General features: G+C 57.0%; 1 protein-coding gene across 1 annotated transcript; it reads left to right on the top strand.

Moving 5' to 3' along the window:
- The first annotated feature begins 434 nt into the window (after positions 1-434).
- PRRX2 (paired related homeobox 2) lies at positions 435-26,567 on the top strand. Its single transcript, XM_064468721.1, has 4 exons — positions 435-1,281; positions 22,780-22,964; positions 23,139-23,317; positions 23,884-26,567. The coding sequence occupies exons 1-4, from the start codon at positions 1,038-1,040 to the stop codon at positions 24,017-24,019; spliced, it is 744 nt and encodes a 247-aa protein (XP_064324791.1). The 5' UTR covers positions 435-1,037; the 3' UTR covers positions 24,020-26,567.
- The last annotated feature ends 948 nt before the right edge of the window (positions 26,568-27,515 follow it).

Raw genomic sequence — 27,515 nt, 5'->3', positions numbered from 1 at the left:
CCTGTCCATATGTGCCTGCAGCGGTGGGCAGGAGAGCACGCTGGAATCAAGGGGAAGAAATAATAACCGTTAACCTCTTCGATTTCTGCTCATCGCCCCGAGCCCAGCCCTCACTGGACACCAGCAACCAGCCCCAGCCGCTGGCTCTGCCCCCCTCCCTCCCACCACCTCCTCCCTGCATATATGTGCACATATATAAATATATATATAATTTTTAAAGAGGAAAAACTCCTTTTTCCTCTCCCGGTGGCTGGTTTTCATTAGGGAGGTTTCTTTCTAACCCCAAGGGAAACAGCCTATGAGTTTTTAACTGTGGTGCAGGACGTAATTATCTCATTAAGGCAAGAGAGCCAGGCTTTTCCCAGGAGAGGTGACCTTGCTCCGGGGTTGATGGGGACCGGGGGGGTGGGGGGGCTGGAGGTGGAGGGGGGCCGTGTTCCCCGCTAACCTGCGGGTCACCTCTCCCTCCAGCCCCATTTGGGGCTGGGGAAACCCGGCCCCTCTCCCCCCCCATCCCTCCCCACGGGGCGCAGCCACTTACACTTGTTGATAGAAGCACTTAAAGCAGGGCTTGGGGGGGGGGGGGGGATGATGTGGATGGGGTAAAAGGGGGGAAAAGCGCGTCTCCCTCCCTCTCTGTCCCCGTCCCCCCCCTTTTCCGCGGCTTGGCTGCCGGCGGTGCTCGGCCCCTGGCAGGGGGGCAGGTCGCCGTGCCGGGGGGGGCGAGGGGCCGCCCCGCTCGGCTTGGAGCAGGGGCGTTTGTTTGAACAGCTCCAGAGCAAAGAGCAGGGGAAGAAAGTTTGGGCTGGGAGCGTGGTTTTTTCCCCAGACGTCAGCACAAGGCGGAACAGGGGCTGGGGAGGGAGCCGGACTCACAGGGGAGCTGTGATTTTTTTTTCCTTTTTAAAAAATAATAATTGCTAATTTTTTTCTCTCTTTTTTTTTTTTTTTTTTTTTTGAGGGGGGGTGGGGAAGGGGAAGGGGGCCGGGGAGCGGCCCGGCACCTCGGGGTGGGCTGCGGGCTGGGGGTGGGAGCCATGGACTCGGCGCCAGCCTTCGCCATGGACAAGCCGTTCGCCCCCAGCGCCGTGCGCGGCCCGGAGCCGCCCGAAAATCCTCAAAGCCGGAAAAACTTCAGCGTGAGCCACCTCCTCGACCTGGAGGAGGTAGCGGCCGGTATGAACGGGACCCCCCCGGCCGGCCCCCCGCCCGCCGGTGGCGGTAAGGCCATGCCGGAGCCGTCGGGAGGCAGCAGCGGCAGCGAGGCAGCGCCCCAGGACGGTGAGTCCCGCCGTCCCGGGATGGCTCCCACCGGTTTGGGGCAGCCTTGGGTATGGGGTGTCCCCGCCGTCGTGTGACCGTTCCCGTCCCGGGCCGGGCCGGGCTGCGGAGCCGGCAGCCCGTGGGCAGCGCCGGGCACCGGGGACAAAGGGGGTCGGTGTCTCCCCGCGATGGTGGTGGGGGGGGAAGCGGGGATGGTGGAGGCGAGGGGTGACCCCCGTCTGGGCGAACTGCGGGGCTGCCGACACCCCGACGGCTGGGAGAGAGGGAAATCGTACCGGGGCAAGAGGGACATCGTACCGGGAACAGGGGCCACAAGGACCCCGCACCGAGCGGAGGGACTCCGCACCGGCTGTCTTCCCGCCGCCACCGGAGGTGCCGGGTACGGGACGATCCCGGGCAGCCGGTGCGTCCCGGGGATGAGCGGCCTGCGGGGTCCCCCCCTTCCCTCCTTCCCCCGGGGCTCCCCGCCTTGGTTCCCTGGCCCGGGGAGCGGAGGCAGCCCGGTGGGACCACGGGGACCGGGACGCAGCCGGTCCTCTCCCGGCGTCCGTCTCCGGGCCGGCGGGGACGCAGCCGGACCAGCGGCGCTGAGCCGGGGCTGGGAGCGGGGACCCACCCGGGACCCGGCTTCGTGGCGCTCGGTTCTTGCAGGAGCCGCGTTTTCAACGGGACAGCCCCGCCTGCCCGGGGCTCCGCGGCTCTCACGTCGCCGCGCCGCTGCCCCGGTCCGGGGCATCCGACAGCACCCAGAGCCCCTCTCCCAGAAGCCGGTGTCCCCTCGGGACGCAGAGGCAGTGGAGGGGAGATGGGGATGGAGGAGGAGAAGGGAGGCAGAGTGAGGGATGAAGGTGCAGCCTCACCACCTCCCCACGGGCCGGGCATCCCCACTCCGAGGGCATCCCCAAACCTGCCCCCCAGCTGGGTTTTGGTACTCCGGGCTTGTTTTCTGGGGCCCTCGGAGCACAGCCCTGGGTTGCAGACGGCCCTACTGAGGGCCTGACCCATGCCTGGCCAGGGGTGCACAGCCCACCCGGGACGCTGTGCTGTGAAGGGGGCTCAGCCCACCACGGAGGCTGCCCAGACCTGCGGTGAGGGGCTCCCAGTGGGAACCCCCCAACAGGGTGCTTCCCTGGCCCCCTCCCGCGGCTCCTGCATTGCACGCAGGTCTGAAGCATTTTTTTCCCACTCACATCTCATTCACTGCACAACATTCTTCCTCCACGGAGAAGCTCTCCTGAGCCCCCAGCCTGCCTCTGTCTGGGATGCTGAGGGCTGGGTGAGGCTGGGTGCTGCTTTTCTGGGATGGTATCTGGTATTTTTGGCGTTATTTTCCATCCTCCCTCCCCTTCTCTTGGGTTTTATTTGTACTTCTCACGCTGCCTTTGGGACTGCAGGGAAGTTTTTGCCCGCTGATGGGACCATACAGGGGGACAGCATACTGTATGGGATCAGCGCAGCTTTTGGAAACCTGGCCCAGCCTGCAGCAGCTGGCTCGTCTCACAGGGCTATTTGCAAAACAGCAGAGAAACTACCACCCTGCTGAGCTCCTAGTGCACCCCAAAGAGGCTCAGTGCGGAACGGGGGTGATGCAAATACCAGAGAGAGAGGCAAGGGGGCTGGCTGATCCCCACAAGCCTATTTTTCACCCTGAAAGCCCATTTCTTCGGGGGCAGAGGCCCTGTGGGATTTGGCCCGGTGATCCCACCACTGCTGGACCATGGGGATATTTCCCATTAGCACCTGTTTTGGTGAGGTTGCGGGGATGAAGACACTCTCAGCATCTGAGATGCTCCAACAACACATCAGTGGTGGAAGCATTTCTCCCCCTGATCCCGCCTGGCAAGAGAAATACCTGAGTGATGGGAGCTGAGAGCAGTGAGCAAGAAGAGAACAGGAAACAGAGAATAGCTCTGTGCATGCATGCAAACATTGACCTGTGAGACCTGTTACCCACTGCCAAAGCCTAAACTGGGATGCAATTTCCTAAATCGAGATGGGAAGACGCTAAATACCAGGCAAATGCCCTGCCTTTGCAAGTATCAGCCTTGTGCTACACATCTGTGATGCTTTCAGCATCAGCGTGATGACAGCAGAGGAACTTTTACTGGTAACGTTATCTTTTATTGGCATCCTAAAGTAAAACAGCCTCTCAGTGTTTTCTCTCATCTTCCTCTTCACCATCGTGTTTTTTTTCCGCCAGATGCAAGTTTGGAGCCCCGCAGGTCGGTGGCAGTGGGTTTATTATCAGTGCAAATGGATCCTGGTACCCGAGTATCTCTCTGCAGGATGCAGCTCTGCGCTCCAGCCGGGAAGCTGTTATCGGGGTCATCATGCCAGCAGGTTGGAGAAAGAGCAGCCCCAAGCCTGCACTGAAGCTGCTGGCACCTCCTCCGCCAGGCAGGGCTCGCCGTGGTCTGGGGGACCGTTCTGGCAGAGCCAGCGCAGGGATGCTTTAGGCAGCCACAGGCTGTGCTCAGCAGACTGCAACCTTGATGAAACCCTCTCTCCTTCCCCAGGCAGCTGCAGCAGGAGGAGGCTTCTGTTCCAGAGCCTGGCAGAGCTGGAGAAGCTCAGGGCAGGGTTTTATTCTTTGCAGAGGGGGATTCAATCCCTTCCTGCCCTCACCCACCATCCCCATCCCACAGACCTCCCCGCTGCGGCCCTGGGCACATCTCTGCTCCAGGAGCAGCCTCTCAGTTAGGCACTGCCTGCATCCCTTGCAGGGCTGGCACATCCCTTCCCGCTGGCACCAAGGAGCAGAGCCATCCCCTCCTCCCTCTCCAGCCAAGGGGGCTGATCAGTCCCTGCCTTGACCCCAGCCCCAAACTGGCCCTGAGGGCACCCAGCGCATCCTCTTGGGAGGACAAGTACAAATATCTATGCAACACATTGCTCTCATGGCACCCGAAAATTAAGAGGCAGAAATTCCACAAGCCAGCCAAAAGAGCAAGGAAGCGCCAACAGGGTGGTGAGGGCTCATCCACATCCTCATCTTCATCTTCATCCTCCCCTGGAGTGGTGCAGCAGCCTCCCATCGAAAACCTTCCACACAACTTCTGAGGTCTTGAAAGCTTGTTCACCTCCTTTCATTAGACTAACAAATAATGTGTAACGCGAAACATCTGTTAACAACAGCCCTTAATGTTCTCAAGATGATAAAGCAGGAGGGTAATTTTAGCCAGCAGGCCTTGACTGATGGCTTTTCAAACAATGAACTTACTTTTGGTGCCGCCTGGGGATGGGAGAGGGAGTCGGGCGCTGGCTCCAGCGGCCGCTTTGGGGCTGAAAACTCAGAAAGAGCCACTTTTGTCGCAGCCGGGCTCAGAGGAAGGGCTGTGGCCCCTCTGAGGGGATCCTCCGGCATGGGGCAGGCATGCATTGCCTGTTTGCCTACAGCCGGTGGGACTGGGTGATGGGATGGGGAGATGGGGAGATGTGGTGCCCCCGGGCACCCATTTGCAGAACAGCTCCTGGAGCCTCTTCCTCACCCGTGGGGCAGCCGGGACCCTCCAACCCACGCTGGGACTGTGCGGACACTGAGCAGAGCAGTGATGATTAAGCAGGGGATTAAGGTGATGTTACAGCGAATCGGTTTAATTACATAAACAAGGGCAGTTGGAAAGACAGAAGCGAGGCAGGGAGGGGCAGGGACCTGGTAACAGAGTGGAAAAGAGGAAGAGCTTGCTTTTGGGGTCAAGCGTTGGCTGATATCCCCAAGCAGCCCCAAGCTGCTCCCAGGGCTCAGGCACCTTCCCTGAGGCAGAGCCATCCCAGCTGATGTCCCCATGGCGGCCCAGCCTGGGGGCAGTGCTGGTCCTGGCTCACAGGATACATTTAGTCTGTGCTTCTCTGCCTTCCCAGTTGCTGCTTGTCCCTGCCAGACAGGAGGCACAGCTCGGGGACACCTCAGCCCCTCGGGCTGCGCGGACAGGAGGCAGTCCTGTAACATAACATTGCTGGAAAGGGGCCGGGATGTGCCCATGGGGATCTGCCTTCCCTGGGACATCCATGCACGTACGTGGCTCAGCTGCAATTAAACCCAATGTCATTAACTCACGGCTGACCCCCTGTGCCTGGCTCAGGGCAATACAGACCCCTGGGGCCAGCAGGACAGGGCCATGGGGAGCCAGCCGAGGTCTCCCTGCCCTGTAACCCCAGACCCATCAGACCCCTCTCTCCAGCTCCCATCTTCCTTCCATGACTTGAAAAGTGCTGGAAACCTCCCGAGCCCCTCTGCTGGGAGGCTTTCTACAGTTTCTGGGCGGCTGCTCACAGGGGTGTCAGGACCCCGACTCAGCCCCTGTAGGGGGAAGAGTCTTTGAGAAGTGTCTGACGGATGTGGCGGCAGCTCTCCAAGGAGAGGCTCCTGAGCTTCTGTCCCTCGAAGGACGGGACAGCAGGCGTCCTGGTTGCTTGGGGTTGTACCACGACCTGCTTGCCCCAGCCTGGCGGATGAGATTGGGAGACACTGGGGTGGCATGCGACTCACCAGTGGCCAGCAAGGCTGGGGCACGGGGTTTACAGCACCCACGGTCCCTCAGTGCTCCCCAGAACAAACAGCTTCAGCTGAGGGTGCCTGGGCAGCAGACCCCCAGTCCATGGCATCTTCCCAGGCTGGCAAACCTCCTGCAGGGGCTTTGGTGGGGACGGTCCCTGTGCGGTACAGCCAGGCACAGTGGCATCCACAGCCGGGGGGCAGGCAAGCTGTCTCCGTCGTTGTAAGGCCAGCACAACCAGGGTGGGTGGCACCAGGACAGGAGCCATGCACAGCCATGACTCTCAGAGACCAGACGTCACCTTCACTGTCGCCAGCGCCTTCCTGGGGACATCTCCCTCCCTGGAGGGCTTTGAGGGCTGCAGACCCCAAGACAAGGGTTTTTGTTTTTCCATGCAGGGATGATCCCCATGGGGATGCTGGATCAGGATGGTCCTCAGGGGAGGGGACAGCACAGCTGGGCCTTGTGCCTGAGATCAGCACTTGTCTAGGGCCTGATGCTGGCAGGTCCCCGGTGCAGCATCCATCAGCATGTATTGAGTAAGCGCCAATTAATCTGGGCGGGAGGTCCCCGCCCCGGCCCGCCTCCCAGCCCTCCACATTTGTTTGCGCTTAGTGCAAGGCTGGCGACAGGAGAGGCATGGATGGGGAGCCTGACGTGTCCCGGCTCACCCAGACAGTTTCCAGCCGCTCGCAGGGAGCCCAATGTATCCCAGTCAAGAAAAAAAGAGGGCTATGGGGAGGGACCCACCCTGCACTCCCCTGGCCTCCCTGCACTCCCCTGGGCTGCTGCAAAGGACAAGGGGCATCCCCAACTTGCAGCGTGACCCCTCCAGCCAGGTTTCCCATCCCTAACTGGGGGCCCCCCCATCAGGGTTGTCTCCCTTCATCACTGCCTTGGGACCCACTGTCCTGCACATGGGCTGCCTGGGGGTCCCCTGTCCCATAGATGGGGGGAAATTGGTTCCCCAGGTCTTGCCCATCTGAAAACCACAGGATGGGTGGGAGCAATGCTTTTCTCATGGCACGGACAGGACAAGAGGCTGAGTTAGGGCACAGCCCTGACAAAACCAGTTAGAGCAGCACAAGCTGCTGCCAGGTGCAGACAGGGAGGGACACTGGGGTGGGGGTCATGGCTGGGAGACCCCAGGTCTAATGGGGCTTCTGCCATGGAGCCCACCCTGGTACCACTGCTCTGTGCTTCCCTGTCCCCTCCAGCTCTGAAGGGTGACACCCACTCACCATCCTGCTCCTCCCCGTGCACTGGGATGATGCTCTGTGCCCCGGGCTGCAGCCAGGCTCTTACTGATTGATGGCATCTGTGCTCCAATTTGGGTAACATTTGCCCCCAAATGGGCTAAACACCCCACCAGGGCTCCAGGCTCCCCCCGACCCAGCTCGGGGGGCCTCTGGGTTGGAACATGGGCTTTCCAAGCCCCAGGAAGCAGCCCTGCTTGCTCAGAGCCCTCCCCAGGGGCACAGAGAAATACATACCAGCACGTTTTCTGAAGCATTTGCTGGGCTCTGCGGGGTCCCCACACATGCTTGCATCTGTGCCGGGGGAGCGGCTGCCAGAGGGTAAAGAAAAAAACCCAAAACCAGGGCCTGGGGAGATGGGTCCCCTCTTGCTGGGGGAACACAGGAGCTGGAGCAGCCTTTACTGGGCCAAGAGGGCAGGAAAATCACTTTTTCCCCCACTTCTCATTGCTGGGATTTTTCTCTCCTCGGCACCCGCTGTGAGCTGGGTTTTCAGCAGGCATTGCTGTGGGGGATGCTCGTCCCACCCCCTTTCCAGCAGGGAAAGAGTGCAGGAACACAGGGCAAAGCTGAAAAAGCCACCGTCTGACAGGGCCCGGAGGGGACAGCAGGGGGTCCCATGTGCAGTGAGGACACGGGGCTTTGCCTCACTCCCTTGGGAGCTCCAGCAGCAGCTCCAAATGTCATGTGGCATGGCTGTGTCCAGCCCAGGAGGGTGCTGGAGTGCAGGGACACCTTGCCTGTCCCCCCCCAGGCTGTTATGTCTAGCTTGACCAGGAACAGCTCAGTGCAAGACTATTTCCCCTCTCCTTTCGGGCTGTTATTTCAGGGAACGGGGCTGATTCACAGGAAAAATATGAAATTTCAACTCTGCGCAGCCAAGATGGGTGAATTTCAACGAATCAGCATTTTAAGAGAGCCTGGGTGTGTGTTTGTAGCTGGGAGGCTGATGAAATGATTTGGGGCTTTGAGGCTGCCTCATTAGAAACCCTCTTCTCTCCCAGGGAGTGGGGCCAATCACCCCTTCTCCCGGGGCTGATATCCTCTGGCCATGAGGAATTATCCCCCCAGAGCTGTAAAATCATTGAGCTGAAGTGATGGGGTTTTAAGCAGGATGGGACCCAAGTGCTTTGGGGCTGGCAGAGGCTTGGCGTCCCCAGGTTGGTGCCCTGTCCCCTCCCTGTGGCACTAGCAGCAGCTGAAAGGAGTTATCCTTCCAGGATGGGATTCTGAGCGACCAGGCAGGCTCAGAGCATCCTTTATAATGCTGGGGCAGTGGGTTGTGGCTGGGCTGAGCTGGGACCGGGCAAAGATTTAGACCAGAGTTAATGTAGGTCATGTTTTCTCCTGGCTGGAAAAAGGAACTGGGAATAGGGTGAAAGTGCTGGGGGAAGAGGCAGACATTCCCTGCCCAGTCCAGGTGCCTATGTGGGGCCAGCGATGCCCAGCTGGGTCAGTGAGGATGGGGAAAACAAACCCTCATGGTGAGGAAGGACTGGTTTGGGGTTTCAAGGCAGTTTTCCGATGCCTGTTGGCCAGTGCTGCCACAGCAGTGCAGAACTGGGTTGTTTTCACTGGACACCCCTAAATTTCCAAGAATTAAAAATAAAAAAATCCCACCCTCACCCTTGAGGCATTCCCAACATTCGCGTTCGCCCCAGGGACACATGGCTACAGGCAATGTTTTCCAGCCCTCCCACGGCATTACAAAATGCCCTGTCTGTGCTCAGCATCCCTCGCCGGACACTTCCCTGCCCTGCACTTTCCCTGGGAAAACCAGCCCCAGCACTGGGACCCGCCAGGGGCATTGATGGGGATGGGCAGGGGGTCTGGAGCCTGCCTGTGGGGCAGTACCTCTCCCACAGACAGCCCGTGTCGGCAGCTCTGGCTGCAGAGCCCCTAGCAGGGAGTTGGGGTGTAAATGGGATGCTGAAGCTGGAGGGATTGGGAGAAATAGTCCCAGCTTGAGGGGGGAGTGACACCGCTCTGGGGACATTAGGGGGACAGATGGAATCCCCTTTGCCACCTCCTCCCCTGCAGCTCTGCTGGCAACTGCCCCATCCGTGCACGCTTGCTGGGGTGCAAACGGCAGCTCGGGGGGCCGCAGGCGTTAATTGAGCAGGAGGCGTAATGAGGCTGCGGAGCTGCTCCTTCACCCTGGGGCTGGGGGGTGCACGGCCCCTGGGAGCCGGGGCAGGGCTGGGGAGCGCAGCTCAGGTCCTGGGGGGATGCTGGGAGCCTTCAGAGAGCGGCAGCGCCAGCCGCTGGCCCCCTCCCCTTCTCTCCTCATCCCCCTTTGGAGTGCGTATAATAAAGCAGCTTTTCAGCTGCGGCTGCAGTGATAGATCAGGAAGAATTGTATGAGTCTATTAAAGTCTGTGTGTCTCTGAATGGAGACTGTGGCTAAGCCAGGCGCCAGGCTCGCGCATTGAACCAGATGTGGAGAGGCGCCATCCTTTCCAGCCACTGAATCTGAGAGGCTGCAGGCTTCACACGCAAGGAAACTGGAGTGCACATGGCAGGGGAGCTGGGGGAGTGCCGGGGAGCACATGGCAGCGCTGGTGCGAGCGGGGCGCTGGGGAGGGGGCAGAGCCCGAGTGCTGAGCCTGGGGGGCTGGGGGGAGCAGCCCAGGTACAGAGCTGGAGCAGAGGTGTTGGTGCAGGAGGTCGGGCTGCCCTGGGATGTGGGCTGCGGGCTGCCCCCTGAGTCATACAGTGCATGGGTGGGGGGGTTGCACAGGGCATTGCAATATGTATGTGGGGTTGCATTGCACCCTGAGCTGTACAGGGCATTGCAGTACGGGGGGGGGGGGTTGCACTGCACCCTGAGTGATGCAGGGGAACTGTGTTATACCACAGGTCATACAGCACATTGCTTGGGTGGCGTGGGGATTGTATTGCACCCCAAGTTGTAGAGTGCAATGTAATATGTGTGTCTGGGGCGGGTGTTGCATTTCACCCCAAGCTGTGCAGGGCATTGCGGAGTCTGTTTGTGGGGGTTGCATTACGCCCTGAGTTGTGCGGGTGGCGTTGCATTGTACCCCTGTTCATGTAGCACATTGGCTGGGTGGGGATTACATTGCACCCCAAGCTGTGCAGGGCCTTGCAGGGGGACGAGTGTTGCATTGTATCCTGAGTCATGCAGGGGAATTGCATTGCACCCCAGGTCACGCAGAGCATTGCCAGGGCAGGAGTGCGTTGCACCCCGAGCTGTGCAGCGCGCTGCAGCAAGGGCAGGGATACTGTAATGCAGCTCCTTTGTGTAAGGAATTGCTGGGGGGTGGATCACATAGCATCCCAGCTCACATGGGGCAGTGATGGGGGAGGGTTGCATCGCACCCCAAGGTCGACAATGCGCTGCAGTGTGTGCGGGGGGCGGGGGGAGGTTGTATTGCACCCCGAGCCATGCAGGGCATTGCAGAGGCTGGGGGGGGGGCGGTTTGCATAGCTGCAGGGGTGTGCTGCGGTAGGAGTAGCAGTGATGCTGCAGGGGTGCACACAGGGGACCCCACACACAGTGCTGGGCGGCTATGGGGAGCAAAGAGCCTGTTTTGGCTGCAGCATTACTGAGGAAGGTATCGAAGCAGGCAGGGGTAGCTCCTTTCTGCAAACCCACCAGTGCTGCAGGGCTGCCCCTGCCTCTGCCCGCAGCAGCCTGATGTGGGTCTAGGAGAGGGAAGGAGAGAAGGAAGGGAGACGGGGGAGAAGGAAGGACGAAAAAGGAAAGACAGAAAGAAGGCGGGCGAGGCAGAAGAATGCTGTCCTGCCAGGGACAGCCGTGGCTGGCAGCTCTGGGGGGCTGGTTGCCCTGTGGACTGGGATCCCACACTCCCAGCGAAGGTGCAAAGCATCCATGGGGTGCTGTGGAGGGGACATGGGTGACGTGGGGACGGCCACCGGCGTGGAGCTGCTCGGGGCCATGCTGGGCTCGGCTTGGGCCAGGGCAGCCACCACACTCCTTCCTCACCGATTTCACTTTCTTGGCTGGACCAGCCACATGGCTGTAATTTGGGGGTTGTAAATACCTCAGGGGAATTTTTAAATTAAAAAAATAACTGTTTTCATTTAAATTAAAAGACACTGAAGCATTTCTATTAGTATTAGGGGTTTATAAAACTTAAAACAAATCTCAAAACTAAACTACCAGGCACCATCCACTTCATGAAGCCCTTCGCCTGTTCAGCTGACCCAGTTACCCATCGGGGGTTAAGTTTTAATGAGATTTGTATGAGAGCACCTGGAGGTCCCCAACCCACACACTGGGACCCCAAGCATTGGTACTGGTGTGTCCCCCACTTTACTCCTGGCTGGGTTTTGGGGCGTCAGCAAGTCTGGTGCTGGGATTGGGGTCCCCAGTGTGGCAAAATGGTGCTTGGGCTCCCCAGGGATCCAGAAGGGATGAAGGCTTGGGGTGAAGAGGGTGAGGGTCTCAGCACTGCTGGGCTTTGCAGAAGCAGGGCCTCATTGTGGCTGCCCCCACCCTGGCAGCCATCTCCAAGGTGTCCCCTGGTGTCTTCCCCATGGCCAGCACCTTCCCCAGCAGCTTGCCTGCTGTCCCTGCTGTCCCTGCCATCGCTGCCATCCCCACCATCCCCGTCATCCCTGCTGTCCCTTGCGCACAGGTCTGCCTTAACCTGGAAACAGTTAACTGGGCTGGATTTAAAAAAAAAAAAAAAAAGATACGAGCCACTTATTAAAATGAATGTTTTACAATAAATTTGGCGAGAGGCCACCGACCTCAAATGAAAACCAGACTGGAGGACAGCGATGCTGCTCGCTGGCGAGGGTTTCCGGGACGTCTGTGTGTGCATGCACCCACAATGGTCCTCCTTGGAGCAGCGGTGGGACGGGGTCTTGCCCAGGGGCTTGCACCCCTCCTGCACCCCAGCCAAACATGCCGGTGTCCCCCAGCAAGGGACAGGCAGCTGGCAGTCACGGGATGGGCTCTCAGCAGGTGCTGGCGTTCACTGATAAAAAGGGCGCTCGGTGGCATCTTGGCCTGGGTGTGAAAAACACCCAATTGTCCTTCAAAAAGAGAGGGGAGCCGGGTCAGTGAAAGGAGGCAGCAGGAGGGGACACTGTGTGGGTTCCCACCACTGCCCCTGGGTCCCTGCCTGTCCTCTTCCCTCCCTCTTGGCAATGACCCTGTTGCAATGGGGTCTGTGCTTTAACCTGGCAGGCTGGTGTTGGGTTTCAGTGCCAGATGCCATTGAGGCTGGCTTGCTATGGGCTTTTGCTTATTAAATTTCAAGAAACCACTTTTTTGGGGGGTGGAAGGGAGAGGAAGGCTGGGATCACCATGCCAGGGGTCCCTGGCTGGGAGCCAGCCCCCTACACAGAGTTGCTGCTATGCAGTCCTGGCTGATCAGTTTTATTTTTTTTAAACACCATGCAAAAGTCCTAGCGAGGTCTCAACTCCCTGATGGTCTGAGGCACCCACCATCCCATCCATTTCCCAGCCCCCTGGGAAAAACCGCATTGCAGTTAAAGCTGAGTTTTCGGCAGAGCTTTGCAAGCGCCGGCGGGTGCTGTTCTCAGAGCTGGTGCTTGCACAAACCTCATTAGCGTTAATTAATTACACATGCCCTGTGCCCTGCTGGGAAACTGTGTAACCTGTTATGTGAGGCGGCCGCGTGTGAGTGACGTTGGCACCTCTGCATCAAACGGTGCCTAAAATGTTTGTGGCATGGGGAGAGAAGCAGCATCTGCCCCGCTCAGCACCGATGCAAGACGGTGGGGTCTGTCTGTCTCGGCATCATCTGTCCTGGCATTGCCCATCCCGGCATCCCCCTCGCCGATGGCTGTGGGCAGCCACCGTGGCCGTGCCCTCTGCCTGGACCTCCTTGCTGCAGTGCCTGGGGCTGACCCAAACCCCAGCATTTTGGCAATGGCACCCAGGCCAGCCATTTCCCCGCACCACAGAAGCCCATTCACACATCTGTTAGCTGTCACTGGTGCTGCCACTCTGTGCTCAGCTATTTTAATGCATGGCATAAACGATGCTGGCAAAACAGGGAGGCTGCATCCCAGGCGGATGCCCAGGGGCTTCGTCCCCAGGGGCACCCTAGGGTGCTACTGCAGTGTGAGGTATAGGAGAGCCTAAGCACTGGTCTCGTCCCACCATGAGAAGGTCTCCTGGCTGGGAGATGAAAGCAAAAGCAAATCCCGCCGGTGAATGCCTCCTCACCAGGGAGGCTCCCAGCCGCTGGCAGCTGGGGGAGAGCCAGTGCCTTTTTTTGGTCCCCAGGCCTCCACCACAGGGGCTGGCAGATTCGTGGGAGAACAAAATTAAAATTCCTGATCCCCCGTTGGTTGGTGCTGCTCTGTACTTGGCCTGGCCTGGCGCTTCAAACCCACAGTGGTGCCTTTTCCTGAGGTGCTTGACTGTGCCGTGAGGTCTTCAGCTGACCCAGCTGAGCAGCTTCTGCTGCCCCCAGCCCCGTGGCCATGGGCATCTGCCTGAGGAGTCCACTGGTCTGACACAGCCTCTCCGAGCATCCCTGGGCAAAGCTGGGAGCTGTGGCACAACACACACCGCATCCCTGTACCTACCTTCTGCCCCTCTCTTTGGCATTTGCAGGGAACAATCCACACTGGCACGACCATGGATGAGTTTTTGGAGGCTTGGCATTGCCCCAGCCCCACCTAGGCAAAGGCGAACCCCAGAGTGGAGTTAACCCCCTTGAGCTGCTTGTTCCCCCACTGCGAGCAGGGAAGATGCCAGACCCCGACTGCGCAAAGGCAACCGGTGTGCCCAGATGTGACCGCCACAGTGCCACTGTCCCCGGCAAACTCACACAGACAACAGACCTTTCCTGGGAGGCTTTTCTCCTTGCCCTGCCAAAACTGGGATATCTGGGGGGAAGCAGCACCCTGGCTTGCTCCCCGCTTGGATCCTCTGTGGCTCCATCCCCACAGAGGCCTGACACAATGGAGGCCATAGCGGCGCTGGAGCCGGGACAGCCCATTGTGTCGGGCTGCGGTTGCAGCCTCCTCCGAGCGCACGGGATGCTCTTGGCAGCTCCTGAAAGCCCTTCGTCAGGCTGGGGTCACCCGCTGCCCCGTGCAGGCACGGCTCTGGGAGGGAATTTTTTGCTTGCAGATCACTGAGCCCAAGGGATGAGCTCGGCGCCCTGGGTCCTGGGCTGGATGCCCTGGGCCGCTGCCACCCGTCAGCAGGCGCAGCCAGGCAGTCTAAGCCCCGCAGCCCTGCACAATGGCCCCGACCCTGCCTCCCGGGGTGCACAGGAGCCAGGCGGCTGGGAAAGTGCAGCAAGAGACTTCGCCGAGCCCTGCGCCGTGCGCCAATACCATTGCCTGGCTTTTAAGGTTGTTTCTGGAGCAGTTGTTTAAGGGGGTGCTGATGGTGCAAGGCTCTGTGGTCTGGCTCCTGCTGCAGGGTTGGGACCGGGTCCAAGATGCTGGGGTCTGTGCCGGAGCCGGTGAGCCTGGCAGCAGCGTCTGTCCACACCCCCTTCTCCAAAGGTCTGTCTGTGGGCAGGCAGTTCCCACCCTGGGTAAAAGGCGGGTGACAGCACCATCTCCACCAGCCGCCCGGGAGAGCAGGGTGGGGAGCTTCTCACGCTGCTCAGGCCTCTCCCACTGGAGCTTTGTGGCCAAAGATGTTCCCCAGCCCCTTCCTGAGGCTTGACAGCATCCCACCGACCCTGCCTCCTCCTTTGGGGAACGTGGCTGCAATTAATTCATTAAACACTTCCTCTGACGCAAGAGCCGGCTGTGCCAAAACACCGTTCCCGAGGCCTGGCCCCAGCTGGGCGAGCACAGCGCTGGGCTGCGCACGAGCCTCTGGCTGGGCAGGAGCCTTTGGTGTGGTTGGAAGTGTTGTGAAGTGTTCGGGGAGGGCTGGGCACATCAAAGCCTCAGGGCTTTACCTGTGGCGGACGACTGCAGCCCTGTGGGTTTCACCAGCTTTCAGCTTTCAGGGTGTCCTCTATAAATCACAGAACATGACTTGGCCATCCAGGCCCTCGCCTGGCTTCTCTACCATCTGGTTCCCCTCTCTTCATCCCCTTCTTCCTTCATCCCCTTCATCCCCTCTCTCCCTCCCCTCCTTTGCTGTAACGATTCCCAGTCTTGTCTCTCTTGTGCACTTGGGTTTTGCAGCAGATAAATCACCACCACCCTCGCTGAAAAGCCAGCTTTGAATCCACTCAGGGTTTTAATCGTGAATTTGGTGGCTTCTGTTGGGCTGGGACCATCCCTAAGAGAGGCAGCCTTCCACAACTTGGGACTCCTCCTTTCTAGGTTCCTTCTGGTCCTGAAACCCACTGTATTTGCTGCTCTAAAGGTGAGGATGAGCCAAAAAAAGGTGTCGCAGTTGGGTTGCAAACACAGGTTGGATGCATCCCCTCTGGGATGCAGGGATGCTGCCGGCTCTCCAAGACCTTCCCAGCTTGCTCTGGCTTTCAGTCGGCATGTCACGATGGGTGCTCGGACACTGCACAACATCCCTGGCATTGCTGCTGAGCTGCAATTGCAGCTTCTGGAGGTGCCAGGGGAAAAGCCTCCTGGGCTCAGAGGGTGCAGGCTGTGCACAGAGCATCCCTGGAGTCACAGCACTGCCGGGCAGGATCCTCCGGAAAACTGGGTGTCCGTGCAGCCGGGGGCAGCGAACCGTGGTGCTGGGTGGTTTCTGGCTGGTGCAGCAGCAGCTCTATAACCATAAAACAGTCGGCTGCTGCCTGTCAGTGAGCACAGGCTAAGGCCCTCCCGGGACAGCCTTGGCCTCTTTCTTGGTCCAGGCTTTTGCTGCTCCTTTTTAACATAGACACTTTTCCCCCAGCAAAACTGGCAGCCTGTAAAAACGTGTCAGCGTTTCAGTTTTTTCACAATTAATGAGGTGAAACATCCTCGGAAACATTTTGCTGTAATGTTTCTCCAGTAGCTGAGACTTGCCCCTCTCTTAAATTTTTCATGTACGCCACTTGAGCCGAGAAAGTTTCCTTTGGACTCAGCACATTTGGACCCCCCTGGCTTCAATCCGTCCCCCAGAGCCCCCGGCATTCCCGGGGTCTTTGAGAGGCTGGGGCTGGGCTGGAGGGGTAGCAGGGAGCAGCGGTGAGTTGGGACGAGGAGGTTGGAGGCTGCTCCTGGCAGCGGGGGAGCCCAGGGATGGGACGGTAGCTCCCATTCCCCAGGGCTACCCCATCGCCCACGCCTGCGGGTTGTTCCCAGGATGGGTTTGGACCTTGCAGCATCATGCCGAGCAAAGCTGGGACTGGCACCCTGTGGCCAGGGGTTGGTGGCCCCAAGGGGCTTCTCCCCCAGGTAGCGGGGTGAAACCACCCAGAGAAAGGAGTTATGCTGATCGGTTTTTGCCCCTGAGCTGTGATGCTCTGTTGGTCCCATGCACGGCATGGCTCACTGGTGGGTGCAGGAAAGGCACCGCAGTTGGGCGACCCAGCACACATGGTGGGGCAGCTTGCCGGCTGCTTCTCAGCCCCCCAGGCTTCCTGAGATGACTTGGGAAGATTAAAGACCTGTAGCAGTATAGGCAGCTCCCACCATCATTTCTGTGACAAACCCTGTGCCGCCTGCGCCTGCGAGCGGGGACAAGCCCCCAGCTCCCCTTTGGCCTGTAAAGCATACCTCCTGCCATCCCTCCTCGCCGCAAAGCCCCACTGTGGGCAGGAAAACACCCCCCGGGGGCTCCCAGGCTGTCCTGAACCACGTCCCAAGACAGGGCAGTGCTGGCAGTAGCTGCTGGAAAGGGGTTTCAGCTGCATTCAGCTGCATCCCCAAACCACCCCCCAGCTTTGGGTGTCTCAGCTGAAGGTTACAGGATAAAAAGGAGCTGGAGCAGGCGGACAGTGCAGAGGGGCAATTCCCAAACCCGAAAGCTTTGCTCCAGCGCTGCTCGCCGCGATCCGAAGGGAAATGCTTCCTCCCCATTGCATGATTTAGAGGAACAAGTTAAATAATTGCACATGAAACTTTGGCGGACGTCATCGCCGGAGCTCTCCTCGCTTCCCCGGAGTATATAAAGGGATGAAGGGAGTCCACATGTTTACCGAGAGAGACCATGGGAGAAATGAAAGACATTGTTTTTCCAAAGGATTTCTTGGCTGTAAAAGGCCTCCACCACCCTGCGGCTTCCCTGATGAAGGCCCAGCGTTAATTTGTTAAATCCACATCAAGTGCCCGGAGAACCCGTTGTTTATTTTTGCTAATTCAGCCGGCCGAGATCAAATTGGGGTTTTATTTGTTAAGGATAAACCTTAATTAATAAAAGCTATTTATTTGGTTAGAGCCGGCCGCAGCCTGAGGGTCAGATATGCCACGATCATTATTTCAAGTAAAACAAACCCAAAACGTCTCTCAACAGTTTGAAAAACGTAGAAACTTAGAGGGCTGAATTTATTTGTCTTAGGAAGAATTTACAGCTAATTCCCTCCAGGCTATTTCAACCCTTAAATTATACCCAAGAAGAAAAAAGGGGAGAAAAAATGCCATTCCAGGCGGAGAACGGAAGTAAATGGTATGGCAGATTTGATCATTTGGCTGGGGGCGGGGGGTGAAAAATTTAAAGCTTAAAAGGTCTTTGGCAAACTGCTCTCAAATAAATGGAACGCGTGAAATAATTTAACGGCAGAAAACTGTTCAGGGCTCCGGGGTCTGTGCTGCAATGGAAAATGAAACACGTTGGAGGACATGTAGGTTTTTTGCAAGGGAGGGTTGAACTCGCTCCCTCCTGTAAAACAGGGTATTTGCACCCTAAAGCCAAGTGGCAGAGCTGGAGCCAGCAAAACCTGTCCCAGGACGTGGCGGTGCATACGGTGGGTTTTGCAGCATCATCCTGTGGAGAGACAGGCTTGCAGTTGGCCGTGGTGACCATCCCGGGTCGCAGGGACAGTGCTGGGCAAACACTGTGTTCTGGGATGAGCATTTTGCAAAGAAACCCCCCAGACTGGGTGTCCAGAGCGGAGCCACCCTGCAGCGGGAGACTGAGCACGGTTGGCGATGATGCCCACCACCGACAGCCGTCCCGAGGGATGAGCTGCCCTGCCGGAGCATCCCTACCTGGGGACGTCGTGGTCCCCAGGGCTCAGGCGTGTGAGCAGCTGGGATTTTAAACGCTGGTTAGGTCTGGATCACAGCTGCACGGAGGTCGTTTATCGCTCGCTAATGGAGGTCGTAAGTCAAAGCTGAAGCCTCGGTGGAAATCTAGTGAAAATTACCTCTTTACAGCACTCGGCGGCTGCTGTGCAGGAGGCTGGGGGCCCTGCCAGCGTGGGGGCCCCCCCTTGGCAAGCCCAGCGCCCAGGCTTCGGCAGCTGAAACCTGCTGAGTTCTTCTTATGGAAAACTAATGGAATCACAGAGGAAAAAGGCAAGAGCTGGAAAAGTGGGCTTGGTCGGTGCTCAGCTGAACCAGCACAGCTCTGACCTGGTGGTGCTGGGGCTGTTGCCTTTGCAAATAGGGCAGGACCAGTTGCTCCCCAGTTCCTGGTGGCAGGGTGGCTCGCCAACACGGTGCAGTCCAGGCATGCCAGCGTCAGTGCTTCTGCATGGAGAAGGGTTTTGGGGTGATGTCCAGCACCCCATGGCATCCATACAGCACAGCCCTGCGCCCCCGGCTGCCTGCAGCTCTTGGGCAGGCAGCATTGCCTGAGGTTGGGCTTTGTGGAGAGGAGGCTGGAGGTTACCCAGGCCACAACCAGCACCCCAAAACTCACCCACATCATGGGCAAAAAGACTTTTCTAACACACGGGGGCAATTTAAGGCTTCTTTTGGTGAAGCACACTGGGCCCGTCCTGCTCTATGCAAAGCCCCTGCACCTCCCTCTCCCCATCCTCCCCCCCAATGTCGTTATTCAGTAACATTATCCACCCCCGTTTCCCCTCTTCCCCTGCATTTTCTTTTCCCCTTTAGCGGAAATTGTAATCAGTGGAAGATAAATACACCGAAGGTGAAGGTGGCTGGGGGGATGGCTCAGGAGTCCCCTCTGACCCTGGGGTTGGACAATCAAGCCGATGCCTCCAGCCGTGCCCCAAACGAACCCCAGAATTATAACTGACAAAGGCGAGGCTTTGGCTTTCTCCTCAACCTCCGTGAGCACTGCTTTGGGGCAAAGGACAGACAGTGGTGAGCTGTTTTTTAACTTTATGCAATTAAAAATTCTTATTCCTGGAAGCACATCATGGTGCAGAACCAGTTTCCGATTCCTCCATCAAGGTGTCAGCGAATCTGGTTAAATCTAATTCCCGTGGATGGGTGGCAGCGAGATGGCAGGGGTTCTTTGGGGGACCCAACGCATCCCCTTCTCTCTTTCTTCTCCAATGCTGCAGAGCACTTAGTGATGCTCATTTTTGGAAAGCTGATTTGGGGTTATTGAAGCATCTTTCATAGAAGTGATCCGACCCGACTTTGCACGCTGTAAACCTGTCAGAAGCATGCCGCCAGCAATTAGGGTGGCATTTATCTGGTCCCACAAGCCTGTGATGCCTGAGCTAATGGGGAAAAGATGTTGATCCATTACCAAGGCTCATCCTTGAGTGGAGCAGAGGACCTAAGCAGGCATCCCTGGCAGGGAGCTGCCTCCCTACAGTATGGATATGGGGTGAAAAATGGCGGGGGGAATGGACATAGCAGAGAACTGAGCTGGGAAGCAAAGGCTTCTGTGGGTGACTGGGGAGCTCTGAGCTACACTGGGGTACAGCAAGTTTTTTGGGGTGGTGTGAGTAGGTGGGAAATGGGTTTTGGCCACCAGTATCCCCCAAGAAGTGCCCTGGCACATCCCATGGGGTTTTGTGGTGCAGGAGGTGGTCCCTCCATTAAAACCAGAAATAGGAGCTGAACAAAATGCCCTAACCCAGACACAGGCCAGGGCTTGCAGCTCTCCAAGCACCCAGGAACCGCCAGCACCTGGACACATCCTGACCCAACTCCATCCCAGCACGCCTGCCAGCCCCGTGTGGGCATCGCTTGGCACCGCGCGGCTCCTGTGGCAATGAGCTCTTGCCTCCATGTGTTTGGGGAGACAGAAACCAGCCAGAAATGAGGCCAGATCCTACAGAGCTGGTTTGAGAGTTAATTTAAGAAACCTTTCCTCCTCCTCTCTTTTGGCCAAATTAGAGTGGGTGAGAGAAGCCTTCGCTTACGGAAAAGTCCTATGGCCAGATTTTAAAATGGGGATGAAACCAAAGGGGGTTTATGAATTTTAGTTATACATTTACTAGGGTTCTGCTGAAATCATTGCCGGTTTGGTGGGGGGCAGTGGATGTCCTTGGTGACAGCACTTTTTAAACCAAGCCCTGGTGTATAATTTCCCTAGAAGCCCTACAGGCTGGCCATAAACCTGCAAGGAAACGTCTCTCATCCTGTTTCATCCTGTAGCTCCTTCCCAGCCTGATGGTTCCCATTTCGGTCCCAGGCTCCCGGAAAACTCAGGGACAACCATGGCTGGACTTCATGTATTTTAATCCAGCGGCTCATTAGCTCGCTGAAGGAAAACAGGACCAAAAAAGGAGTTTAACTAAAAGGGGCAACTGGAAAGCAGAGACTGGCAGAACATTTGAAGCTGCAGGAACAAGGGCTGGAGGGAATCTGGAGAATTTTATTTGTGAGCCTTTAAACACGAACGGCGGTAAAGGGCAGCCTGCAGTTTCCTGGCTGGGGAAAGAGCCTCAAACCCACACGTATTTTAGGCACGGTGCCGTCCATCTTGTCTTTGCCCAAACAAGAAGGCCATGTCCTGGATACAAGAACATGGGTCGTTTCCAGCCCAAGGGATGGTCAACCAAGGTCCAAACGCACCTAGAACACAATAAAAGACCCAGAGAAATGCCGGTGGCTGCAGTGAGGCCCTGGGAGGTGGACAGAGCTCTTTTTCCTCCCCTTCCCACCCAGGGATGCTCTCCTCTCCCCATGGTCCCAGCAGTTTGGCCCCATCATGGTCAAAATGATGCAGCATCCCTGCACATGTCTGGGAGACAGGGAGCAGGGCTGGTGGTGGTGCCCGGGTCCCACCTCCATACCCTCGCATCTCCTCCCATCCCAACACTTCATTCCCTTAGTGGGCCAGTATGTTTGAGGCACCCAGGACCTCCAGGCTCTGACACTGATCCTTGCTATAGCAAAGCACCAGAGAAGCCATCTGCTCTTTCCAGGAGCCCACTGCCAGCAATGAAAATAAATTTAACCCTTCCTCCTCTGCTGCATCCCCTGGCGTGGCTTGCGTTCAGCACTGGGATGCTGTTGGTGGCATCAGCCAGCAGCGTGGTTTTCAGAGAGGGGTGCAAGGAAACTCAGCAGTAGCTCCAAGTTTGGCCCCTGCTTTAGACAGAAGGTAGTTAGGCCCAGGGACAACCTGCCAGCAGACATTGTGGTTTCTCTGGTCCTCTCTGCTCATCTCAGTGTGGGACAGCTCTTGAGTTGGGTACTCAGGAACAAAGGGACCTGAGGGACTAGATGGAGGATTTGTTAGTGGAGGTTTCATGGCTTGAATTATTCAGAATTAAGGTCCAAGAAGGTTTTTCTAGCCTTAAAAATCTTGGTAGCCCTAGTTTCCTCCTGCTCAAAAGCTTGGTGGTGTCTTGGAGCAGGAGAGTCAATATCCCGCCCGGTAGATTTTGTAACTATCGCAAGTATCATCTGAAAATGCTGCACATCTATTTAGTAAGTATCAACACAGCTTATTAGCAAGTATTTATTTCTTGAGCATATTCAGGGAGCAGTAATTCCTGCCATCATGGCCTCTGCAATGATATAGAACAGAAAACCCCAATATAACCCTGCTATGAATCAGAATGTCATAAAACTATTAACATTTCAAATAATTCCAAAATACTTTCCCACCAGTAGGTACAGATTGGATCCAGATGCTTTATTAACAGAAAGAATAATTAACCAGTACTTCCATAAGGAAGAATGGCAGTGAGACGTGTTCCCCATGAAGCCTTTGCAGGCAGCTGACTGGGTATCTCAAAAAAAGACTTCATAAACTTGCCTAAACCTGATGATATTAGTGACAACGAGGAGATTAATCTCAACCTGGCTGAAAGCCCAAGATCAATACTGAGAAACAAAACTACACCCTCAGCTTCATGTTTCCATGAGCCAGCAAAGCCAGAAATAAACACTGTGGAGGCTAACCTCTGTGAGACACGGTGGCGTTCGTTCCTAGCTCTGAAGACCAGAGTTGGATGAGCAGATACTCAGCTGCAGTCCTCTGTTACCCTGGGGACATGCCACAGCTGGGGCTTCAGGGGGTGCTGGGGGTGGGAGCTGAGACCCGCCTCTACGAGATGTTTTGGTGCTGAATTTCCATCGCCATCCATGAAAGCTTGACTTAAAACCTTAGCAAAAGCCAAACCCAAGACACCTTGTGGATGTTTCCTCTTTGGCAGGGAGGGGTCTGTGAGATGCAGTCCCAGCAGTTTGGGTCAAGTGTTGCTCCAGAATCCACTGGGATGAGACTGGTATTCAAAATCAGGTCTGGGTGGTTTTAGCCAGATGTGAAACCACTGCAGGTCTTTGCAAATGTTGGGTTTAACCCTAAGCTCCAGCGGGTCCTGAAATAGTCTGATTCTCATGGAGAGCACAGGGTTCTATGCATGCTGCTCCCCGCAGAGTCCCAGGTGCCTGCAGGGAGCACGGCTGGTACAGAACAGGGTAGTGCAGACCCCCAGGAGGGCTCAGGCCTGGCCAGGTCCCCATGTGGGGGCTGTGGGGTCTTGCAGAGGTCTGGCTCTCATGTGGCCTCTTCTGTGCTTTCCCCACAGGTGAAAGCCTAAGCCCGAGTCGCGGAGCGGCCAAGAGGAAGAAGAAGCAGAGGAGGAACCGCACCACCTTCAACAGCAGCCAGCTGCAGGCTCTGGAGAGGGTCTTCGAGAGGACACATTACCCCGACGCTTTCGTACGGGAGGAGCTGGCGAGAAGGGTCAACCTCAGTGAGGCGAGAGTCCAGGTGAGCAAAGGTTTGTGTGGGAGAAAAGAACACCCTCTGCCTTGGCCCCAGGCAGGAGCAGGGACTGTCCTCTCTCTCGTTTCATCCTGCACAGAGCCGTGATCGGTAGGAGGGATGCTTGGGACATCCCTGCTCGCACCAGGTCCCCGCTGACAACCTTCCCTCCCCTTGTAGGTCTGGTTTCAGAACCGGAGGGCCAAGTTTCGCCGTAATGAGAGGGCGATGCTGGCGAACAGATCGGCATCACTCCTCAAATCCTACAGCCAAGAAGCAGCCATTGAGCAGCCCATGGCACCGCGGCCCACCGCGCTGAGCCCGGAGTATCTCTCCTGGACCAGCACCTCCCCATACAGGTAGGTGCAGGCACTGGAGGAGCTGGGAAGGAGGTGGCCATGGGACAGGATGCCTAAGGACCACCCCACTGCCACAGGAGCACAGCCCTGTGCCGCTGCTGAGGATGCAGGGAGTTTCATGGGGCTGAAAAGAGATCATCTGGCTTTGCTTTGGGAACCCATTTCAGCCCCATCTGACCATCCCCTGCCCGCTGCTGAGCAGGCTTCCCTGCCTCCATGCATTTCAGGGCTGGAGCCAGGGGCCCTGGTCCTCACAAGGGATTCGCTTGGCCTCATGCTGACCCTTCCCACATCTCGGCACGAGAGGTGGCATGAGTCCCTTCTGGTTCCCAGCTCTCCGCATCCAGCCAGCTCGTCCAAAAACTCAAGGCAGGGCCTCCTGGTGCATAGTTTGAGGGGTTCCCACATGCATCCAGCCACATAAAAATGCTGAAGCCTTGACTGTTCTTGTGGGAGATGTCTAAGAGGGAACGGCCAGTCTGGCCTGGGAAGCCAGCAGGACTGTGCAGGGCACGGGGGCTCCTCCATGGGCCATGCCTCATTCCTCCCCTGCTCCCTCCCCACAGCACTGTGCCCTCCTACAGCTCCAGCGGGACCGCAACACCCACCCAAGGGGTGAACATGGCCAACAGCATCGCCAGCCTGCGCCTCAAAGCCAAAGAGTTCAGCCTCCATCAGAACCAGGTGCCAACCGTGAACTGACCAGGGCAAAGCCCACCCCGTGGCCTCATCCAGGATACAGTGTGGAGCTCCTGTGCTGGTCCAGGACAAATCCACCACCCGCTCAACCCACATGCCACTCATCCAACGTCTCAGCGCCTCTCTTCTCCTCTTCCCTTTTGAAGGTAGAGTCAGTCCCAGGCCAAAGTGGCACATAATTATTGCCACATATGGAGCAAACTTGGTTAGAGACTTGCTTTTCCACACACCCTTATAATAAAGGCTATATATACACACACATACCCCCCACGCGCTCTTCGAGGACAAACAGACTTGCCAAGGGAACAAGAATTTGCTTCCAAACATGGAAGGATCTTGGACTATTGGATTTGACCAATTTGGGTATCTCACCCAGAAGGCCAAAGAGTTATTGGGTCTTCTCCTCCCGCAGGGACAGCATGTGGTGGTGGGAGGATCACGAGCCCCCCTTTCCGCCAGGCTGGGACTTGCGGTGCTCATGCCGAAGCTGACCCGCGTGTTCACCTCTTTGTGCATCCTCAGCTGCGGTACTTGGGAGAGACTTTGGGAAGCCAGTGGCTCACCCCTGCCGTGGCCGATCCCAGCCAGCCCTCTGCACCGCGCTGCCTGCATTTAGGAGCTGCCTAAGTCAACGGCATCAGGCTTTGTCCCTTCCCAGAGGGGCGAGGAGGGCTGGAGCATCTTGACAGACTCGCTCGGAGCCTGTGAGCTGGGGGGAGCATCGCCAGTCCCCAAGCAAGCACCGCCGCCCTGCCTTGGTGGGTTTGCCAGCGATTCTGCAGAGCCCCAGGTCATTGAACCATCCCACAGAATGAGAAAATTAGAAAAAGCTGTTGGGTTTCAGCTGAGTAGGCGGCTCCCAGCACTTCGTGCCAACGGCAAAGCAGGCTTCGCCTTCCGGAGGCACAGCTTCCCCGTCGGCAGCTCGCAGATGTGTGCAGGGGTCTGGGGCTGGCAACTCCATGGGGGTGGGCTTTTTTGGTTTTACAGAAAGGAAATGGTTTCCCCCTCGTCCCACCCTGCCGTGCATCCTAATGAGATTACAAGGTGGGACTTGCAGGGTGAAGGACACCGGCTTACACCACCCCAGTCTTTCAACCATGGGACTGAGCCACAGAGAGATGCACCCTCCACCTTCCCCCGCCAATATCGCAGCAATGGGGGACGAGCTGAAGTGCTGGAGGTTTTACCATGTGGACAAAACCCTCTGGAAACCAGTCCACCCTTTCCTCAGCCACTGCAAAGAGCTACCAGCCAAGCACAGGGACACTACCAGCTCAGATGGATGGCATGCATGGAGAAGGCACCAGCCCTACTTACCTAAAAAGGCTTAGCCCTCTGGGGACTGTAGCAGTAGATCTGAGGACAAATACAGCAATTGCTAAGGTGCTTCCTCTAGATAAACATCTTCTGGTGTGCAACACCGAGGCTGAAAGTGTCCCTACTATACACGTGCCCACCCAAGTCCCCACTGCTCCCAGGAGCATCCTCTCCCTTTCCCACAGGGGCCCTCCCTGGAGACACACGTGGTGCCCAGTGTCTGTGACACCAGGACCCTCAGCTTCACCATGGACAGGTGGGCTCACCCAGCACCCAGAGATGGAGACCTGGTGGGAGAACCAGGAGAGAAGCTTACCTCCTCTGGTTGGGGGTGAACCAGCCCCTCCATTCTGCCCCCAGACCCAGATTTCTCTGCTTCACCCAAATGCAGCCCCCTGGTTGGGAAGTGCCACCTCCTCGTCCCCCTCAAGCGCAGCAGGCTGGGAGGGGACGCAGCCTGACTGACAGTGCCCACCTCACCCAGGGAGCAAAGTCACCCTAAATACCCACCCTGTGCCCCCCACCCTGTTTCCAGGGCTGGTATCCCCACCATTTGCCCTGCCAGAACGGGAGCACACAGCTCCCCAGGCTGCAGTGAGACACCACACAGAGACCTGACAAAAGCCAAGACATGCCAGGCCAGGGGGAAGACAGATCCACTGCGGATCAAATAATCCACAATGAGAAATGCCGCCTGGGGCAGGAGGAGGGGGCCGGGGGGTCCTATTCCCATAGAAAGCACAGGGCTCTTTTTTCAGTTATACAAGATGAAACCACAGGGATATAAATGTCGCTGCCTCTTTGAGAGCATTAATGAAAATAAACCAATTTAATAGTTTGCAGATGCCGTTTCTGTAAACCTAAAAAAAGCAGGGAATAAATATTTCTTCACTAAATATCTATATGTATATATATATTTGAAAACATTTGCTCCTAATCTTAGGGCCCCTCCTTTGCCGTGCTCTTGGCAGCTTATCACAGCTTGTCAGTCAACGCTGAAGCCTCACTGAGATGAGATACAAATTGCACCCACAGAAGGGTAGCAGGACGAAGGGATTATTGTAATCTAAGCTCCCTCTCGCCCTTTCTATTTGTACATTTCAATTACTCGTAACAAGATCCACGATGGATTTTTTTTTTCTTCTGCATGTCTGTGTTTTGGAAATTTTTGTAAGGTTTTTGTAAAAACAACTCTTGTGAAATAATGGAGGAATAAATATTTTACTGAGTAGAGACGTGTTCATGCACATGATGGGGATGTGGGTCTTTCCTCACCAGTCAGTGTGGCTTCCCCACCTGCTCTGGACTAGCAGCACGAGCAGGGGACAGACTGCCCTGGGCAAGGGGATGAGAGCCATGGTCTGGCCACCTTCACCTGTGTGATGGTGGCATCTCACAGCTTCCCCACCCCCACCCCCCACCCCCCACCCCCCGAGACCTGGATTTCACCCCAGGCTGCCAAACAGCAAGTGGTCCACATGCCCTGGGGGAGGGGCAGGAGCAAGTTGAGGCCCCGCAGAGCTGTGACAGGGCAGAGGGACCATGCTCCTGCAGCAATGCTGCTGGGCTTCCCTCTGGCTTGGGGACCCTTGAGCTGATGCCTGGAGATGGTAGTGACTCAAGGGGTACAGAAAAAGCTTAACAACGGTCCCTGCATAACAGCTAATTGCAGGGCTTTGCCAGATCCATCTTATTTCATTTCGGAATAACGAGCGTGGGCTATTGAGGAAGGGGTGTCAGGGAAGAGGGTTCCGTTAGATTTTCCCCTTCAAAATCCCACTTGGAGTGGCAGAGTTTACACGGTTTGCCCTGGTCAGTTTGTAAACTCCCCACAAAGCAGCAGCTTATGTTAAAGCTGGCCCACATTCACACCCACATTTCACCTCAGCAGCAAGGGAAGAGGCTGAGATGGGGTGCAGCCAGAAGCAGGCAGCAAAGCCTCTTGGTCCTAGGTTATCAGTTAAAATCCAGCATCAAAAATGGGGGTAGAAACCTGTAAGTAGTAACTGATGCTCCACAGACATCAGGGGTGAGCATCTGTTACAGACATCCTGTCCTCCTGGGACGAGTGCTTATCAATGGTCCCAGCAGAGACCACCAGAAAGTTATCACAGAGCCCTGGGAGCTGGAAACAGGCAACGCAGAGATCTGGACCAGCTCAGAGAACTGGAGGCGCTGG

Source organism: Phalacrocorax carbo, chromosome 18 (assembly GCF_963921805.1).
Source record: "Phalacrocorax carbo chromosome 18, bPhaCar2.1, whole genome shotgun sequence".
NCBI classification, from domain to species: domain Eukaryota; kingdom Metazoa; phylum Chordata; class Aves; order Suliformes; family Phalacrocoracidae; genus Phalacrocorax; species Phalacrocorax carbo.
Note: the sequence above shows the minus strand (reverse complement) of the source record. Positions and strands in the feature narration are given on the sequence as shown.